Below are 22,138 nucleotides of genomic sequence, written 5' to 3'. Positions count from 1 at the left end.
GCTCTAGTGTATCCTCTCTGCTACATTTTATTTCAGACTGCTCAAGTAAACACACAATAGAGTCAGTGAAATGCAAGAACATCAACAAATGAACATTTCAGGCCCAGCAGCTTCTGTTCATGTGCTTTTCTACATGAATCTTCCAGTTTTCAAGTGCAACAAACCCTTTCACTTCCATCATATCAATCCCTACTCTGAAAGAGCTTGAGAACCTACTCCTATGTCAGCAACAGTAATAATTTCTTGTGAATTTTGTTCTTCATTCAATGTCTAAAGAAATAAGCAACTCTTCAAATTAACAAGTACTTTTGAATTTTTATGGAACTGGTATGCAATCTCAGGCTATAGTGCTCGTGCTCTGCAAAATTCAAGAACTAACATATTCTGAAACAATGCTTTCTCATATAAGCAGTAAATATGTTTGTAGGCCCTAGCTGCTGATGTTAACAATGACAAGAATTTTTTTCAAAATAATTTCAGAAGTACCAGCTGTTGTGTTTTAATGCACAGGAGACCTTAACTAATAGGCATACGAGACCATAGTGGCAGTCAGATGAAAATGATGGAAAAACAGAAATCCTGATCTAAAAAAGACTTAAACAAAAAACATTAAAAACATTCCATGGGCCATCAGCTACTGAGAATTTGGGGTTTTTTTCCCCTCCAGTTTGTCTCTATTCCCAGCTAGTCAGAGGAATGGCTGAAGGCTTAGAGTTCTGAATAAAGATACTACTGACCTATGAACCACTGGTTTCTAAATCAATCTTTCTTCACTTATGTATGGTTTGCAAAGATATTGTTTTCAGCAAGGCTTCTACCTGTGCTCAAGGATGCTGTTATAGCTCAGCAGAAGGCTACAAATGTTATCAAGGAGAGCTGTATTTTCTGGTCGCTACAGGTAGAGCATAGGCTGCTGTGTACGACAGGTTTGCAGACTGCATCCAAGGGGCTTGAAACAGACACTGAAAGAGAGCAACAGGGTGGCAACTGGGTAGAGCAGATGTTAAGAATTACTCAGCCTAATCTAAGCTCAATAAAACCAGTGAAGAAACCCACTTCAGAAAAGTCCGAACTGAGTCCTCTAAGATTAAGGAGAAGTGGAAAAGTAGAGTGAAATTTACATTCATTTGGGACTACTTTAGCTGTATTTCATTGACTGACTTGGAAAAAGTCACCTTTTGGAAGAGATGCTACTGGTGTTCAAGTTTGGCTTTTTTCTTCCACGTGGTTGTTTTTTGTTTTTTTTTTTAAACAGGCTCTCTAGTCTTTTCTTCTCATTCCAAATCAAAGACTGATATCACCTACAAGAAGCCAATATACTCTTAGACTACCATGGCAAAAAAAAGTAATAAAACATACAGAGCTTTCTAATCTTCTCTATGTTCTTTTGTATCATGCATTATTACAGTTAAAACTGAACTGGTTTTAGTTAAATTATTTTATGAAAATTGTCATAGTTTGATGAGGTCAACAGAGCTATGACAATTACAGCAACAAAAGGCCTACACAAAAGATTTTAAAAGAAATTGAGAAAGTGAAAATACCAGGAACTCTGGAAAAACCTGCAGAAGGAATAATTTTAAGTTGTTCTGAATTCTGCAAATACAGCACTAAGAAGAACATTGAGTACCTAAATAATTAAAGTTTATCCTCTTTATTGAAACAGTCCATGTTTGAGAATTCATGTGAGTTTTAATGTTTAATTAAGGGATTTAAACCTCGTTTTAAGTGAAAACTCAGTGCAACCTTAACTATGAACCCACGAGGTCACCTCCATAAGATATTCATGTTGGGAGATCCAGGACCTGGCTTTTACATAAGTCAGTTACTACAAACACACAGTTCAAATATCAGTCACAAGCACATGAAAAATCAATTTACAAGGAGATGAAAAAATAAATGTTCTAGGAGATAGGATATGCTAATGAAAATTAGTGTAGTGTGTTTGCTTTTTGTCCACATCCAGGTTTTGGTTTCACATCCAGCTACTGCTGAGACGTGTTTATTTAGTGATTAAAAAAGAAAAAAGATTAAGCAGCAACTTTGAAAAGCCCTGTGCAGATAAAGATACGCCTGTTTTAGAAGCAATTAGTAATTTCTTATTCATGGAATGTAAACTGTTTTGTCTAATTTTCCCAGAATTTGCAGATTTAAGGGGAATGCAACTCAAAGGATGAAATTCATACCCATAAAGCGTACAGATGAGAGAAAGCCTCTAGTCCAGCCTATTTAATATTTGCAGTTGTACAATACTATATCCACACTTGGAGGAGATTTACCCATCATTGCCTTTTTTTTTTTAAATATTTGAACAAAATTTTAAGAACACATGAAAGAAAAAACTTTTAAAATTGTATGTTATTGCCACATTCATCAACACTACAACACACCAACTCCAGGCTGGCCTGCAAACACAGCCAACAGCTGCTGTTGGCCAGGAGTACATACGGGCCTCATGCAGATCTCAAGAGGCCAGGGAGCTGGGATGCCTGTCCATCTGCCATCCACCCTGGAATTCCCTGAGGCAGCAAATGTATGTCCCTTGAGTTTTAGATGCACCAAAGGTATCTACAGGAATCACATGGATGCTGAAGACGGATGTGGTGGGAAGAGCAGGAGCCCTGCACGGGCAACCTCCCTTCTCGGATACCCGAGCACAGTCTGCAGTCAGCTCTGTAGGTGAAATAAATCTCAGCATTTCACTCCACTGTCCGAAAGCTGCAAGTCCATCCCACGGGAGATATCATTCACATCACCATTGCCACATGGCATCAGTAAAAAAGGAAAAAAAATTAAAAATATTTGCCTTCTCCTGAGATGTCCTTGGAAGCATTTAGGACAGAAGGATCTGTGATAGATACAGATGGACAAAGCAAGGTGCCAGTGAGCACCCCATAACAACAAATTCACAGTTAACAAAAAAGGGAGGGAGGGGTTTGGGAAAAAGTATGAATTCCAGGTTTGCTTGTTACTCTCCAAGTTTGTAACACAGAGACCATTTGTGTCGGCAGGGATGACTGAATCCCTGTATCCACAGCATTTGACTGCACTTGGATATATGCCTCCTACTAGAGACTAAAATGAAAGCTATATTTTAGAGCACTGAAAAAGTGAAACAAAGCCTGCAGCTTGTGTTTATAGCAATACTTCTACTTGTCTAGATGTATTTCACCAGCTCCATATTAACAAGAAAGGTGGTAGATGTAAATACTGTGTCCCCAGGACTGTTCTGGATTTTTTTTCCCCAGTCCTTCCACCATGAGGTGCATCTCTTTTGAAGGCAGCCAACAAAAATGCTACATGTAAAGAGTATGGGGTAAAAACACTATAGGCAGAAGAGAAGATGGGCACACAAATTAAAAGGCAACCCCAAAATATTTCCTCAACCCAAATGCTCCACAATCATATCAAGGCTCGTGTGTGCTGACTTCAGCATCTGCTTCAATTAAATTACAAGAACAGACCAATCTGCATTGCTTTTTAGAGTGTTTCAAAAAGCAGAATTGTTGAAAAAAATTAAAAATAATCATAAAAAGAAAGCTTTTTTTCCTAGTTTTGAACACCTTAAATGGGAGCAACTAAGTCTGCTGGAGGCTTGGCTCCAAGTTTTTGAAGACAAGATCAAGAAGAGAAAGGGTTAAGTCCTGAAAAATAAAAGAGCAGCAGAGCAAATCTGTCTACATGTTTGAAAGGGCCTATAAAATGTTACAAGCAAAACAGGAAAGCTTGTGTTAATAATGCATAAACCAAAGGGGGGGGGGGAAGCTACCCATTTAATGGAATAATGCTTTTATCCCCGCAGTTAAAACGAAATAAACCATGACTATTAATCTGGTACGGCCATGTAAAAGCGCAGTTTTTAAACATTTTCTACGCGGGGACAGCTCAGTGAACGCTCCGGCGAGCGGGGCCTTCGCAGGGCCGCGCTCGGCGCTGAACACCAGGCTGGGCTCGGCGGAGGCCATTACCCGCCCGTCGCCATGGCGACGCTAACAGAGCGCCCGGCTTCAAAGACAAAGCTGTAATTTCAGACGCGCAGCAGCCAGAGGGAGCGGGGAGAGCTCCCTGCCACCTCACCAGCCATTACACAAATGCCCTGCACGGTGCCGAGGCGGCCGGAACGCCGCCCGCCCGGCCCGGCCGAAGGACACACGACCCGAGCTTGCTACACCGGCACGCCTTCGGGTTTACGGTGTCATTCCAACCACCGCAACAACAAAAGTCGTTTTGACTCTTTCATCCTACGTGAAAAGAGTGGGGATACTTGTGAGATCATCAGTTCTGGGGAGAAAACCCTCAGCGGGAAGGAAAAAGCTCACTTAAGTTTCACCACTGTGTGGATAATGGCAATAAAAAGTAATGGTAGCGCAGAAATAACAGACATTAACTCGGCTTACACAGTGCTGTCTCATCAATGTGCTCTTATTAGACGTGACAAAAATATCCACTTGGAAATCAATCTGTAAAGCTGGCCTTGTAGCCTAGCAATAGTTCAGCGTGCTGCCACAGATCCATCGGATGCACTTTTTAAAAGCTGCTGTACCGAGTCTCCAGGAGGGAATGCAGCTCTTCTCCGAGGTGCCATGTTCCCCACTGCATCACAGGCATTCGCCGAAAGCATGATGAAAGTAACGCTGGGTTACCTTGCAAACCCCTTGGAGAGGAGGCAGAAGAGACGGAGAAAAGCCAGATCCTTAAACAACCCAAAAACTGGAAGTATATTTTTTAATGCTAACACATACAGAGATGTGTGTATAATCAAAATGGTATTACAAGCATAACTTGGTTATTGCCTAGTCTGAAGGAAATCTAACCCTGTTGTGCAGAAATAGGGACACTTTGCTTCCCTCTCAGTGCAGAATTACTGGGAGGTTTTGTACCCTTACCTCAAAGGCACCTTCCCACCTAAGAGAGCCCAGAAGTGTCCAGAGACACTTCTAACACTAAACCCCAAACACAGCAGCACAGAGCAGCCTGGTTAGCCAGCAAAAACAGCACGCAAGTCATGCACACTGCTCAGCCTAGGATGACATGTCAGCCCCTGCGCTGACTGGGGGAGCAGCAGCACAAGCCACCACACCCGTCCCTGAGCCACATTCTCCCAGCCCAAGGCACCTGCTGTTGGGTTTTGTCACTCTGTAAGGCTTGGAGATAGGTACTGCTCACAAGCTTGAGCTGGATCCTGTACGTGACCCTGGACCAATAACCCCAGAGTAAACTTGGAGAAGCATAAGCTGCCTGATCTGCACTTGTTTAATCATGAATCTATGAGTTCTGAGGAATACAAAATTCAGCTTTTGACAAACCTGAGCCCATGTTATTCAAAATAAGCACACAGAAATTGAGAGTATGCAAAAAATTCAAATATACGCAGACAGGTATACAGAATGTTTAAGACTGCAGGGAAAAATAATAATTTTAAAAAGAGGAGGTTTATAAAGGAGGAGGTTGGAGGGGGTTTTTTGTTTCTTATTTTAAATTAAAAAAAACCTTTTTTAAAAAACCCTTTGCACCATAGCTGGTGCAAAAGCTTGTTTTGTTTCTAAGTTTCACCTTTAATGGATGTGGGTGGTGGAGAAAAAATGTGTCAGACTATATCCTTTAATTACTTCTAAACTCTGGAGTTTCACTGCATGCTGTAAGTGAAGATAGTCTTTAGTTGGCCTGGCTAGCCGACTATTGCCCTCTGACCACATCTCCATGGAAATGGAGGTCAAGTGATCAAAATTCACACAGAAGGGAAAGTTTGTTTTTCTAGCAAAAATAAGGTAAAGAATTTACAGGATACACTTGAGTCTGACCTCTATTACTGTGAATATAGCATTGAAAACCAAGCACTAGAAATCACTAGTTCTAACTAGCAAAAATTAAAGAGCTGAAGTGTAAGCATGTGAAGGTATATGCATGGGTGTATTTGTCATCATTCATAGGATCTGATATGTAACCTCTGGTTCTTTGCAGAGGAGAAAGGCAACTCTGTAGGTAAGCCAAATGGCCCCTCTCACACCGAGCTGTGGTCTTAGCACTGGAATGACCCTCTGGCCAGGAGCAGCCCAAAGCTTCCAGAGCCAAAAAAGTCCCTGTATTTCACCATACCTCAGAATAGGAACAAAAATGCTGTTGCTGTGATTTCCAGTGGGGTAAAATGTCTAAAAAGCCCTGCAAGAAGAACCAGCAGTCATTTAAAAACATTGATTCGTGTATGCAGTCTTCGTAAATCTTCTTTAAAGGTACAAGCAAAAAAAAAGGAAAGTAAAGAAGACTGAGAGAAAATAGATTATGAGAGAATCCAAATGAAGCCATGAGATTTTACTTAAAAAAAAAAAATTAATTTGGCCAGGCCCTCCCAAACAACAGCAATAAAATCCACAGATTTTAGGATTTTACAGCCTTGTTTCAGTAAATTCTGAAGAGCTGTGCTGAAAATTGCACTGAATTTTTACTTTTTTTCCCACTTTCATGTAGGCATGATAAAAATGATACAACAAAGAAGATGGAAAAAATTAGGTTTCTATGAAGCTTTCATTAAGCCATATTATTAAAACCTTGACATGAACTGTAAGTTAAAATAGAGGAAATAAATAATCTGGAGTTCTTCTTCCATCTCCACTCTCCCACGGAGTATCATATGAAAAGCTGCTAAGGCTTTCAGTTTCAAGTCTAAAGCTAAAAGATAACAGTTTGCATTAAGTTTTATCCCATGCCATAATGAATTAGTTCACTAGGGTCAATGTCTGTAGTTAATCCATACACCACTTTATCTACCTATTTAATCTTATTTTGATTGTAACAATTGAGTTAAAAAATCTCAGATCACTTCCACTTCCTTTATTTCTGTACTTTTCAAAAGCAACAACTGGCTATTGAATAATTTGCAGTTTAAGAAACAAAACCAGCAACATTTTAGATCGCTTTCATTACCTTTTGTGCAAAATGCATTGGGAAATTTCATCAGCTAGGATTCTGTAAATATTCATGTGAATCTACACCTTATTCTATGGCATGAAACAAGCTTTGTCCGCTACACTAAGTCCACTAGTGTATATTCAGCAAACCTTACTAAAGCTTACTGATACATAATGTATTACTGCATGCAAACATAAATACAAACGCTCATGTATGCTTATCTTTATATTACTTCCCAAAATGATAACTTAAATCGGAAGGTGGAAGACAAACCATTATGTGAATCTCCACCTTGAAGGGAAAAAACCAGAACAAAACCACCAAACCCAACACCACACACTGGTACAAATTCATGCAATTTAGCTATAATGTAAAACAAATGATCCAGGATGGCATATTTTCCTATCCTAATGCAATTATTCAAATGTGCCTCAAAATTCAGGTCCTAAGTCTTATTTCACACAGTAAATCTCACAATAAGGTTAAGATGATTAAAAGGGTCATCTGCAATTGTATGCACAGAAGGAAAGGGATCAAAAGCCTAAAAACTAGGAACTGAAAGTAGCCCTTTCCTAGCATTATTGGCTTTTCTATCTTAATTTCAACATTCTATGATGCTTCATCTCCAAAATTACACAGCCAAATCAAACAGGACCATCTTTACAAAGTTTTGTGTTTGAAATTGTGTGGGAAATGGCACAGAATAATCTGCATGGTCTTAGCAGCAGGTTAAAATGTAAATGCCTTCCAAAGACAAATGCAGACACCCCCTCTGCTTGCGTGTGTGTGTCTGTGTATATGTATTTTTAAAGGTAAATTGATAATGAAAACTTATCTACATGAAACACACTTCAAAAGCACTTCTCACATACAGCACAATATAGCACAGATTGTGTAAAAAGTCACCATATATCACTATCTTCAAGAGAAGATTCATGGTGAATCTGAGATGTATGGCTCAGCAAAGAAAGGAAGGTTGTGGAGGTTTAAGTAGTACAAGACATTAGGTTTAAAGAAAACACATTTAAGGAATGTTTAAAAACCTGTTTCAAAATTCAAAAAAAATCTCAACAAGCAACCAACAACAAAAGAACACTACTAAAATGTGTGAATGGCCTTACCCTGCAGGACTGAATTTATCATTATTTGAACACAGTATTATGAAGCAAAGAATTATGAACACTTCCCATTTGCACTGTGATGGCATGTAGAATCCCCAGCAATTACGGACACACCATAAACAATCACACAAAGCACAGTGAAACCTGGCCTAATCTTAACACTATTGACCATGACTGCACAAACATCTGCTCACACAGAAACAGCAGCTGACCAGGACCACTCAGGAGTCAGCATCACATCAAAGACTGGTAACTTTTTTTTCTAAACATGAAAGCTGCAACAAGAGCACCAGAAACCAACATGTTCCCAGCAAACAGGAATGGAAGGAGGAAGAAAAAGAACAGGAATCTACTGCTAGGCTTCAGATATTGCTGGTCAAAGTGAGTTACTGTGTTTTGCCAAGGTTATGAAGCTGAGGTCATACTTCACAACGGTTGGACAAGCAAAGGAGTTACTCAAAAAAAAAAATTCCATCTTACAGGAAGACTTGTGGTAAAAATAAAGTAAAAACATTTACAGTGTCTCAGGTACTTCCTGAAATGGTATTCAAGTGAGTAATACTCCTTTGTCTTACTTTCTGTGTTGTAATCCCCATGTCCACACAGGCATGAACAAAGACATGCACCAGTGAATACATTAAGCTTTGGAATTTATAGTATGCTATCAACTCAAAATTTACAAACAAGCGAGCAGATAAGGTGTCTGTGCTTTTATATACTATACATGTATGTACACACATTATGTAAAACGTTCAAACAGTAAAAATTGATCCCCAAATAAAAAAAAAATCCCTACCACTTTAGAGATAGATTCTCAAATGCAGAACCTAAAGGCACTGACTTGGAAATTGAGGCAGATTAAAAAGACAGCCAGTGCAGTTACTACCCCTGCACAGGTATGTCTGAGCCATGCATGCAGAGGCACCAGTGCTACTACAGTTTATGGCCTTGCATATTAAAGTAACCTTGGGAGCTTTCAGCTCTCATTTCAAGCTGCAAGATTTGGTGGTTCCGGGCCTACCACAAGTGCAGTTCAGTCACCCTGGCTAGGAGGGCAGCAGCCTCTGTGGAATGGATCAACATAAGTCAGGGGGTGGTAAGGAAATAAAAATTAAAATGCTTCAACCACCCAAATTAAGTCTAGTTTCTTAATTTCTGAATCAACACCAATACTACTGTAGTATTGGGAGGTATGTGATGCAACTTCTCACGGCTTCAAGAAACATTGCAGGAAAAAAGCTACTAATACTTTACTATTCCACTTAGAACAACATTGGCCTATTTAACTACAAGTTTTTGCAACCTTAACCACTACTGGGATCTATAATCCCTTAGCAGGTTTCCCACATAAATTTCTTGTAGAGGTCAGACTAAGTATTTCTTTTTACATTTGTAAATTTCTTGGATCATAAATTAGCCATTTTGTTATTACAGGGATGTTGTAAACATTGTAAATGTAAAGTATTTTGAATCTGGAAAAGGTGATGAATAGTCAAGTATCTTTTTACAATACTTAGTGAAATTACTTTTTATACTTCAATAACAACCTGAAACCATTTTTTTAAAATAAATATGATCTATCTGTCAGGCAAAATCAAGTAATTCTGTAAAGCACTAAAGACAAATTAATAACAACAGGTTATTCTTCACACTATAAATATTAAGAATACCTAATTCAAGCATCTGTAATTTTGGTTTCAATGTTTCAGCTTAATCCTACAAGGACAACACGCCCAGGGCTGCTCTGCACTACTTTAACTGCACTTTTTCCCCAAAATGGGACTGAAAGTTAATGTACAAGTTGACTCTAGGAAAATGAATCACTTTGAGCACCCTACATGAAATCCTGGTTCAACTGAAGTCAGATGTAAAATGTAGGCTAGGATGTAGGCACACAAAATTCCCTCCCCTGATAAAATCACCAATGTCAGTGGTGCTGCAGTGGCTCACACCGGTTTTGACCCGTTATTCTGACTGACACAAATGGGAAGCCACAATGGGAGGCTCTGGATACAGCAGCTACAGAGCATGTTTTGCACCTCAGAAACACACAGAAATACATATACTTGATCTCTCTATACATATGTGTTGAGTGAAACTGGTTCTAGATACAGGTTTACAAAGAATGTTTAGGGAAAAAAAAAAAAAAAAAAAAAACCAAAAAAAAAACCAAAACAAAACAAAACAAAAAAAAACCACCAAAACAACCTAGCAACTGCACTTGATCCAAAATTAAAATAACTTGGAAAAAATAGCAACTTCTTGCAACTCTGCACGTAATGGCTAAGAAAAACCTTTGAGATAGCTTAGTCACTTCTTTGCAATTTGAAGCTTTTTTCCTTTTATTCCAGGCTTAAACAAAGTTCAGTGGGGCATCAAACTGCCTCAGTTTTAAATTACAGTCTGTACTTTAAAATAGAATGCATGCACCACATGTTCCTGAAGCTAGAGGGTGGGAGTGTTATTCACTGAAAATTGAAGGCTTGTTGAGTCAATAATCTTCTTTCACAGAGTAACAATTTTCAGCTAAAATTTCTTGACCCAAACAAAGGAAAACAAGATCATTCAGTTATTTTACAATGTTGCAGAAAAGAGAAAGGAAAAGTGGGAAAGAGGCACACCAGTTTTATCCTACTTGATGTAAAAACAGCGCAGAATTTAATTCACAAGTATTACATACTCGCATTTCTTCCTTTTTCACGGTTTACTGTACTCCCAAGCAGATATTTTCAGGCAGAGACGTGAACAACTTCAGGACAGATTTGCTATCATGTACTACACACATCTATCAGCTGGCAACAGCATTTGCCTCCCAAGAATTAAAAACAATCAATTTATAGGATTTTTTTCTCTTCTTTCTCAAATCACAACCAATACTCTGTATTTTTAAAACAGGACTTAAATTTAGAACAAACTATGTATTTGCTTACCTGCAAAGAATTCAACAAAGATTACAAAAAAAAAAAAAAAAGAGGGTGACTGCATTATCTTCTCCTTTAATAATGGTTTGTCCTTACAAAAAAGGCTACAGTGGTAATTAATATTTACATGATGGTAGTGCCCACAGCCCTGATCATGATTAGGGTTTATTGGACTAAGCTGTATATAAATGTCACCAGAGTCCCTCATCCTAGTAGTTTAATCTCTGAGAAAAGAAGAGTTACCTCCTGCTCCCAATCACAGTTGCTCAAGTAATGCTGGGAAGTGTTTTCCTGGTCTATTAAGACTTCACCCATTAAAGGCATTTGTTCAGGGTGTGCTGTTGCTTGAGATGATTTTCCAAGCTACTTCATATTCTAGAAGTGGGACAGAGAATCTGGATTCCCAAACCCTCCCATGTATTTTCCTCACAGCCTACACCGACTGAGATCCATCTGAAATGATGCTGTTCCATGAGCCAGGTGTATGTAGTTTCGGATTTCGATCACTACTAATTCCCAACAGAGGTCCTCTGAAATCTAATTTAGTACCAACCTTCTACAACAAAAAAGGTGTGTCAACTGGAGGAAAAACTGTCCAGCACTCTAAACATCTTTCAGAGGCTCATTAAAATGAGGTAGAACAGAACTGTGAAGCAGTTCATAAAATCAGGAAGGGATTGCTGATGTGCTCTTTTCCACGGTACCAAGCATAATGAAACAAGACAACTGACATCTTAAAAAAGTTTATCTGTCCAAGAAACAGTATGTATTATTTTGAGCTCTGAAGCTCATACAACTATAGACATGTAGAATCACAACCAACTTCGTCAGGTCACAGCGCTGCACAAGATTCAAGTGGCATTCTACCTCCACTTCTGGCTGCTATTTTGTTTTGCATAGGAATTGCTCTGCCTCAATGAAAACACCCAGTGAATAACTGATGTCACAGAATGAATCCATAAACTCTGAATTCTGAACGATCTAGCAGAGTAGTGATTCCCTCAACTCCAGATACAATCTTCCCCTTCCAACACTGCATGACCTCCAGAAAGCACAAGATAAACCTAAGTTAAAACACTAAAGCTACAATTTCCCTACAGTTTACATGGATGCAGGTGAGGATCACCACAACCCCACCTTGTCCACAGCCTCTGTCATGTCACAGCCTCATGCTTGTGCCTCCACACTTCCACTCATGGGCTTGCATTAAGCAGCTTAGGGATGGGAACTGGCAGAAAACTCGCCTTACAAAAAGAAGTGAACTGTCTTCTGTCTGTCTGTGGCTCTGTGACTGCTACAGGGCCTGACTGTGAACACTGGAATCTGCTGTTCCACCATGTCTCAGCTGACAGGATCACAGCAATCTCAAACCCTTCCAGCAAGATCATACAGTCATTTAGGATATGGCTAAAATCAAAGCTGCCGTGGCCCCCACTGTCTGTCCCCTTTCCCATCACAGCTACTGATTTCCATCTCCTCATCCAAGGTGCCACTGATGCCCATGCAGTTACTCAGCAATTCAGTCAACAACTAACCCTGAAATAGAGAGAGATTATTTTTCATCTGGTTCAGTTCCCCAAGTCAAATCCACTGGCCAGTCCCAGGAGCAACAGTGGAGGAGATGGGATGGCACAGACAACGTGTGGTGGGGCACACAGCAGGAATGCAGCTGCCCTGGCTTACAACAGCTCAGGATGCCACAGAGCTTTTACTGTAGGTTGCAACAAAAAAGCCTTAGCAGAAACCTGTCTTTCAAAAGCTTGGCAACCTTGGGCCATTTGACCTCATAGCTCAAAGAAGCACACCTGACACTGGGCAAAAAGGGCCTTATTAAAACAAAGTAACAGCAAAAAGAGTAGCAGCTATCTGAAATTAATACTTGTGCCAATTAAAAAAAAATTATTAATGAATGTTTTCTACTCCTCATTCTAGCAACACAATCCAATGTGAACATTTATAAATGCACTTACTAAAGACAAAATAAATGATTAGTCTTCATACACACACAGCCTACTGCTGACACAAGCTCCTTTACTGCAACAACAAATCTGCAGATACATCCTTTGGAAGCTTTTTCCTGTAAGTCTGCTCCAGCTTTCTCACAATAGAAAAAAAGTGTATTTTGCTATTATCCCTTAAGTCTTGATAAATATGTTCTGTAGTAGTTGCTCTCCAGACAATTTCATTCAGGCCTCTCCCCCTTTATTCCTCTACTCTAATAGTGAACAGTTTCTGTTTATGACTTCCTTTCCTTCACAGAGTTCCCAACTCCCATGTTTTCTCAAAGGCTTGAGATTTCCTTCTAATTGTGACCCCAACAAAAGTGCTTGGAGCACTATTCTGTGCAACTTTTCATTTGGGCTCTCAGTGACTCCACATGGTCAGGGACCCACAGGTCAAACCCTCCAGATATCAGAGCAGTTAGGAAAAGGAAAGCAAGCATTGTATAGAATCTGACAGGCCATTAGAAGTAGCTAATAAAGCCATATTTTGTTTGTAGCCATTTGTTACCAACCCACATTACAAATTTGTCTGCTTTGAACTTTATGGGAACATTCAAGCCAGGACTTTTATATACAATGTGTGAAGGAAACGGAACAACTATTGAGCTGTTTAGCTGTGCTTACTGTGACACAAACCTGCTGAAAAAACTCCCCCAAAGGGTGACACAAGCCAGCATTCAGTGCTGCAGAAAGTGGCCAGCTCCTCTTCGAATCCATCAAAGGGAAATTCTTTTTTTAAAGCCACATCAGAGAAAACCATTCACCATTTAGTATTACATCTCTTTTGTTGTTTTTCAACACTTGTATAAGCTTGCTATATAGCTGCTGTGATTTTACACAATGCCCTTAAGAAATAAAAAGATAACGGGCAAATTGTATAAATACCAGAATACCATGAAACAAGACATAACTAAATTTTATTAAAAGCCTAACACCACTGCTATAATTTCAAGCTTCACTGTACAGAGACAGCTTACTGACTACTATCCTGAAGAACCACATTACCCAAAAACAACCTTAAGAAGCCATATCAAGTATACCAAAATGAAGCTAACTAGGAATACTGAACAAGGAACAGTGATCAAGGGTTTTCATAAGTAGTCTAAAACAGAATACAGAACTCTCCTGCTTCAGGGAAAAGCCACCATGTTCAAACCATTACCCCAAATAGACTTACATTAAAGCTTTTAATGTATGGATCATCAAAAAAACCCTTGTTGCTGCATTCAAAGAATTGAAGTTGTTTTTAAATTTGAAAAGCAAAACAAACAAAAACCCCACAACACCACCAAAATACAGAATTACAGTATCCTCCCCCTCCACATGAAAACAGCAGTGTTTTTTGAGTGTATGAAGTGTTCTCAGGTTATGCATCAAAGCTTTTCAGTAATTAGGAGTCTCAGTAACAGCATTCGGGACCAACTTAGAGTTTGCTCTGTGGCCAAAATGGTTAACATTCACTGTTAATACAACCAGCTTACTCATACCTAGAATAATTATGAGCTACTAAATATACCAAACACTCTGGGACACAGATAATACCCAATACTCTGCTTAAATATCATGATCCTGGAGATAGGACAGAGCGTGGATTAAAAGTGGGACAATTGTTTAAGAAAAAACACAGGCAAATTAGCAGAACATTAGCTGATAAATAACCTTACTTCTCTCTACCCTAATAAACACTGTTCATGAAAAACTGGGAGATAAAAATTCCTTTTTAGCATCCCTGTTTTTTAAACTAGGTAGTTGTTGCCAAAACAGTTTAATGTCCACAGGAGCTACTATTTTTAAGGTGACTGACAGCATCCATTTTTGAGAACTGTTCAGACAAACCAGTCTGCTTAAAAAAGGACTCCTGAAAACTGTCAAATTAATACTAGGTTCAAAGCAAAGGGATATCTTTTCTCATACCAGTTTCCATAGCTTTTCCTGAGACTTGCATGTCTCAAATGTCATGTAAAGCATTTGTAGCACGTATACTCTCCTAGGTGCCAAAGATGTAACTTTAAAATGCTATGAAGATGTTTATTGCCCTATTTTTAGGGATTTACAATTGTGCCATGTGCCAGAGGTAATATATACAACATACTACCAGACTTCACAAATAAATGTGATATCTTGATATAGTAAACTTTTCAGAGAGATCTCTCTGCCAACTGCAAATGAATACATATCCAGTGAACCACGGGAAATATCTTACATGTTTCTGATACATTGTTCTGTTAAGGAACGGCTGCAAGAACAGGGTCATGGATCGATGGAACCGTTATTCCATGACCCTGTTCTTGCAGCCATTCCCCAACATTGTTCCAAGCCAGAGGTCACATAGTTTATAAAGTTTTCATCATTTAAGCTGAACATATTCTAGTTGGTTTAAATTCATGCTGGTTTATACCAACAAACAAGAAAATCCCCAAACCACAAGGAGCACACAGAGACAAGGTTAAGTAGTTTGTCCATTACAAGACCTTCAAAAATGCAAGCAGCTGCAATGTCTTCACAACATATATTCATTTGTGCTGTTTCCCTCACACCAGAATGTGTAGAGCTCAGAAAAGCTGATAAATATTAGTCCAAAATAATCTCCTAATCAACCTAGCCTAAGTATTGCTGTCATTCCTGCTTCTACACTTGTGTAGTAATAGATAGTAGCAGAATTAACACGTCAAACTCATTACTGATTATCAGGGTTTGGAACAGATAGCTCTTGGTAACAGTATTCTGAATCAGAATCTACTGAAAACATTTGAAAAAAACCACAGAAAAAAACCTCCTCCTCACCACATTGGTTTGTGCAAGTATGGAATTCCTGAAGTTAAAAAATCAATCAATTTCGTCTATGCAAATACACATGTGCAGAAGCACAGAACATGCATGTGCATAAATAGTGCTGTTCTGAACCAGAACAAGCCTAAGCCAAGTCCACTCACATACAAGCTATCTGTTCCCATATTTTTAAAACAATTTTTCATCAACCTTATTTAGTATTTCTTTCACTACTTCTGGTATGTAAAGTGCTTTCAATTTTAAAATACTGAAACAAACATTATTTTCTTACTGGTAAGCTCGATGGTCTTTCTTGCTGGATTAGATTCAAGTCTTCATGGTTAGGCTTTCCTGGGGCCATAGGGGGTTGAGATCTTGTTCCATAGCCTTCCTGAGACATGTCCTGCAATAACAGTTGTAAAAGAATTATTAACCTGACTCAGTAATTATAACTAAATCTGCATCACGGAAGGGTGGAAATAAAACAGCTGAGTGCTGATGGGTTTTTTTGACTTGAAGTTTTTACTAGTTAAACCTTCCTGACACAAGTATCAAGTCCACACAGGTACCGCTATGTCATGTGCTGTTTGTAAAGAAAACCAGGGAGCTGAGATGCATGCCAACAACCAGCAGGGAATCATACCACTGGAACATGGGAAAACACACAAAACCAAACCACTTAAACAATCCCATTTTACTGTAAAAGAGTTAGTAGCAAGCATAAACATTCATCCTACTCTAAGACGTATTCTCAAGCATTTTGATAAAACTCTGAGCCAGGTGGAAGACTGGACTTGAAAATAGGATTGCAATCACGCTGCGTAATCAGACTCCTGTAACAACCCTGATTTACCATCAGTACTACTGGCGCAAACTTCAAACCCTGGCCGTCAGGTCATAGCACAGAGCAGAGTCACTGCATCTGCTGAAGGCATATTGTTTGAAGGGATAGAGGGCACATGTATTTGATCAAACATAGCTCCAGTAACCTAGGGATTTTCCTCCCTACACAGACCCAACCAGTTGTAGTTAATGGCCCAACACAACACCTACCATGCACAGGTGGGGGGATCAATGAAACAACCTCCTGTCCTGCACCCCACCTCCCACCTCCCAGCACAAGCTCATTTCACATGCAGAGGTACTTGCCCATTGCAAAGCCTTAAATTCAGGCTTAATTTTAGCTTCTAATAGCAGCTTCTACATCAGCTTCTTTAGGGAAAACAACAGAAAGCTCAATACTGACTTCAGCATGTATAACTGGCAGGGAAAGTTGAAGAACCAGTTCCTGCTAAAAATGATATCTCACCTTTTTCTTTGTTTTTAAATGATTTAACTCTCCTCTCCCCCTCCCTAGTTTACAACCAGTTCAGTTTGCTTCAGCCACCCTAAGGCCTTCGATTTTGTGGCATACCTGAAGTAGGCAGGAGCTGCAAGGCACAGAAGGACAGGGCAAGCTGCCCTCTGCCCCACCCCACCTTGCTGCTGCCTGTGCAAGGCTGCTCAGGCAGCCCAGTGCCCACAGCCACAGCTGTGGCTCATGCACAGACTCCAGAAGGCAGCTGGCTGGCAGAGCAGGAAAGCTTTCTGTCTCTGGTTTTAGCCCAGCTTCTGACAGAGAGAAATTTGTTAACAACTGTACCATTTCCATTCAGCCCCTTCCACCCATTTGGACTCTCAGAGATTATTTTAAGGGATGCAGAAAATTCAGTGGGGCTAATTAAACAAACCCCAGCAAACCTGATACGATATAAACCCAGCAATAAATGACCCCATCCCTAAGCCTGTGCCAAGTAAAATCAAGAAACACTTAAAAGGCCAGCACTTCAATGTGGTTACCAGCAGAGGGTAACAATTAGGCTTAAGGGTGACAAAGGCTGATGGCTGAATGATTATTATCCCCTGTGACCCCCCACACTCCCTCCCGCCCAGATTTCCACTTGTCACACAGCTCTCCTGCTGCGCACACCAGCAGGTTCCTGTGGATTAACAGTGAGGTTTAAAATCAACAAATGGCACAAGGCCTCCATTCAGCAGCCTTCACCCCAGTACAAAGGAGTAGAAAGGTGCAGGACAGCTTCACAATAGGCAAACAAATGAGCAAACCTCTGCTTTCCTTTTTATTTAAAAACACGCACACACACACAGACACACACACCATGCTCACGCACGCTGGGGCTGTCGCTACACAGGCACTCCCAATAAACCAGGCAACCCAAGATTTCAAGTTCCAATTCAGCATTCAACACTGTTCTTCCTAATTCTTAAAAAATTACACCAAATAAAAACCACTTGTCAAAACAACAACAACAAAAACCACACAGCTATACCAAGAGTGGTGAAAAAGGATAAATGGGATATTCAGTTTAGGAGATGTCACTGTAGAAACACAATTGTTCCTTTTTCCAAACAGACACTACAGGATTTTGCTGGGAAGCAAAACATGGTTTTTTATATTTTGAAAAATCAAGAGCTGTTACTTCCTTACAAAGTACCAAGCATGGGTTTTCCCACGTTTGCAAGATTTTAACCTTGCTGAATTCCTACTGAAATTTCCAGGGAGACCAGAGCAGGAGAGAGAAGAGGCAGCATGCTTTCTCATGAGAAATACTGCAGGTTGAATGGAATTTACTTTTACCTGGGTATTTGAAGACTGTGTACGAAATGTCTTTCCACACACTGAGGAGCACATTAAAAACCCCCGACCCAGCACCCTTTGTCTTTTTTAATACACTGTTTTCATAGAGCTTTGCTTTCTGTCTGTAGAAAAATCAAATCTATTTGTGGAGTTGTAGGTGAGGTTTGCAAACACACAGACATTTGTGTTTGTTAATGATGCAGGCACCTGTGCACTCCAAATAGGACTGAGATTACAAACTCTTACATTCTCTGTAAAGCTATGTAGATACTTGGATCACTAGAAACTTGGAAAGCGGCTCTTGAGCAATAAAGGATTGGTTTGCTCTCAGTAAACTGCAGGCTTGGGAATCTCCCAGATGAAATATGCATGGGACTGTGTGCATAATTTTATCTGTTTATACACATGTATTGTCCAATAAAAACAGTCCATTTATATCCTAAACACAATGATTAAATAATAGCATATTTCACTAAGAGGTTGGCCTCATAACCAAAGCAGTGCTTAGTATCATTTTCACTGAAAAACAGAAGAGAGAAAATCCCTACTGCCTTTCTTCAGTTCTGCATTTGGAAATTTTGTTAACATACAGCATATTACAGAATAGCTACAACAGATTTTGAGAGGTAAGAAATAAGGACGGAAGTATTAGAGTAAATTGTCTGTCACAGAGGAAATGCATGGAATTGGCAATTCTTGCAGCTTTGAAAGGTCATTTTTCTTTCTAGCATCTAGGAATGGATTTATCGGGGACTGAAGAGAGGGAACATAAGGGTAAGAGAAACATGTTACCACGTGTTGTGCTACAGTCATGGCTGAGGAATTCCCCATTGACACTGGGGCTCAGTCTTCTCCTGGGATTCCTGACTTTTTTTTTTGTTCGACTCCCAGCATTTCATCCATCAATGACATCGGCTTTCAAAATAAAGCTTATGACTTTTTATGAATCACAGAAAATCCTTCCTCCCATAGATGAGCATGTGTGTAAGACAGAAACCCAGGCTTTTATAAACAGAAGGCTACAAGTTTCCACTCAGAACTTCCCAACTTGGCACAAACCCAATCATATCATAGCTGTTACAGCACAAACTGTCAACAAAGTTGTAAAATAACTAAAGTCAGGGTTTCCCCCATCAGATTTTAGAAAAGCACAAGGACAAATAATCAGCAAGTCATAAACATATACTCAAAATAACTGAGGTTTAGACTTTTTTAGACTTTTAAAAACACATTTATGATTAAAGTAGGTAGACAAAAAAAAAAAAAAAAGGACTAGACAGACCCTAAATCCTATATATTGAATAAGCTGCTCAGAAAATGATCCATGAACAATTATTATATTTGGGAAGCAATAATAATAACAACCAATTGCTTATAATTCACAGAGCTTGGACTAGTTATTAATCTCCTATTTATGTACACTTTTAGCTTTTTCTGCACATTGAGGTATATGGAGCTCAAGATTTGTGTAGTCTAAGGAGTAAGGGAGGAAATGGGATATTTTCATCCCTCTTGTTCTCTGTTACTGTATTCATCTTATAGACTTTCAAAGTCTCTAATTCTGGTGTGGGATTTCACTACCACAGAGGTTTAAAGTGATGGAGTGAGCCTACATACTGGACTGCAATAAAGTCAAAGGCTCCTTGTTCCTGCCTCCCACAATTCTTGCAGCTGGACACACATCCCTTAGTTTGTATTACTGGTCTTTATTAGACCACTTTGTTAGATGGTGCAACTTAAAACTTGCCAGGTAAGTAACCTGTTCCCCTTCAGCTTTATCACAGCTTACTGTGTTGAGCTGGCCTTGGGAAGGGTTGGGTGAGCAAGAGAGGAAGGAAAGTTCCCTTCTTTGGCAGCAGCCAGCCATGAGCCTGGCTCCACACTTGCAGGAGTCAATTATACTGCAACCACGTTGGAGCAGGCCACTGCCAGACAGCTTTTTCCCTTTTTCATGTGCAATGGTAATTAGTGTCACGCTTTCATTCCCTAGCTGGACCTAGCCTAAGACAAGCAAGCCTGTCCACATGGATGTGTTCTCTGCAAATCTGAAAGAATACAGTGCCAAAAATGACTGAAACCATGTAGATGCAATGCACATTTGTTTTAAGTTTTGCCGAAGAAGATTAGATCTAATTATTAAATAGTTTAAATTATTTTTAATGGAAAATGAAAGCATAGTGAAAACATTAATGTTTGAGGGAAAACCACATTTAAAGGAAGCCTGGGTGAGAAATGTCATTCAGGCTTCATTCACTTCTACTGCAGTGAGTTTCAGAGGGATAACATGACCACCCAGGAAGATAAGTACCATAATGGTTAAACAGAATAAAGATGATTTATTTAAAATAATATGCTAGAATTCAATCTGAAAAAAACTCATTGAAAACTATTTTAGCCCATGTTCTTGATTCAGTGGGTTAAGCTTAAGAAGACTTCAAGTGTGAGAGCAGCAAACTCTATAGCAATGTGACAACAGCAAAACTGAACACAAATGTTTATTTTGTTTTTTGCCTCAGACCACTTGAGAATGGAAATCAGTACCCTGTAGAGCAGCCAAGAGAAGTGGACAGCCCTAGAGTACAAGAGTATTTTACTCATCTCTGAAGGAATACTACTGAACAGAAAGAAGCCAAGTGATATTTTATGGGCTATGCTAGAAGGACATGCCTTATAACCAGTCAACCAAGCATCTGTTCATTCTGTGTAGATAAGTATGTATCAACACATCTCCCCTATTTCCACCTTCTGTACTAAGACTACAATAAAGAAAAAATTACTTACCAGAATGGTGACATATCCCTAAACAGCCAACTTCTAGCCCAACCCTAATACCTAACATGTAACCTCCTAAGCTGTATATTCTCTGGTAGCACAAAACTGACAACAAAGGCCAGCCAACCTGTTAGAGGAATATTGTAGGTAAGGCTGCACTCAGAAATGTTATGCCCAAGGGCGCAGGCAACACTGAGCCTCATGCAAGCAGCCCTGTGGGAAATGATCCACTAAGGACAAAAGAGCAGAGATGTTTGCTTGAATCCTGGCCAGAGGGTCTGCAAAAGTCTTGCAGGAAGTAGATGGACTCTTGCAGAAGTTCTTGGGTCAAGAAGAAATACATACTTATATGTCTTGAATTTTATGAATCAGAAATGGGGAAGGAAAAAATGAAACAGAAGCCTGCAAAGCCTTGAAGAAAACTGGTATCTTGTAGCTGGAGAAACCAGCACAAACCAGCAAGCAAGTCTCTTGCTGCACAGGAGGAACAGGTGATTGCAGGAAAAAAATTGTTTTGTCAGTCCTTGCACCTATTACACCAGCAAAAAAGAAGAGTGTGCTAACCACCGGAGGTGGATTACCAATGCAGTCTGGTAATCCTCTTAAACGCACGAGTCTGTGTTTACGTGATGAACTGAATAAACCCTGTTCACAACCAGAATACGTAAATCATTTTACGCCAACTCTCTACCACCACCACGGAAAGCTGAATGGAGACAAGGAAAGCAGCGGTTCTGAACAATGGCAACCACTAGGTTGGCATCTCCTGCAACACGCTGACACTATTTTGCTGCCTGCTATGTCAGTGGGACCAGCAAGCAGCAACTGCAGCTCTTTCAGGTCGTTATCATTTGCTCACAGTCAAGCCAGGGCTGGAACATGCCCTCAGAAACAAAGATGATACTCTTGCCTCATCAAGTTAACTTTGGTCTTGAACATCTTTACAGGTACTAAAGGGAACCAACAACTTCAGAAAATTGCCAAAGCAAAATAGCCCCTTCCTTTTCG

At 39.7% G+C, this 22,138-nt stretch overlaps 1 protein-coding gene across 6 annotated transcripts in view; it reads right to left on the bottom strand.

Annotated features, from left to right (window-relative positions):
• Positions 1–22,138, bottom strand: part of ARID1B (AT-rich interaction domain 1B) — a 326,002-nt gene that overhangs the window by 209,685 nt on the left and 94,179 nt on the right. For all 6 annotated transcript variants that reach the window (XM_068184669.1, XM_068184668.1, XM_068184670.1 and 3 more), the window contains one exon: positions 16,013–16,123. In XM_068184669.1, the coding sequence (XP_068040770.1) occupies positions 16,013–16,123 (111 nt within the window). The remainder of the gene's footprint in view (positions 1–16,012; positions 16,124–22,138) is intronic.

Source organism: Anomalospiza imberbis, chromosome 3, assembly GCF_031753505.1.
Source record: "Anomalospiza imberbis isolate Cuckoo-Finch-1a 21T00152 chromosome 3, ASM3175350v1, whole genome shotgun sequence".
Classification (NCBI taxonomy): domain Eukaryota; kingdom Metazoa; phylum Chordata; class Aves; order Passeriformes; family Viduidae; genus Anomalospiza; species Anomalospiza imberbis.
The sequence above is the reverse complement of the archived record's forward strand: the minus strand, read 5'-3'. Positions and strand labels throughout refer to the sequence as shown.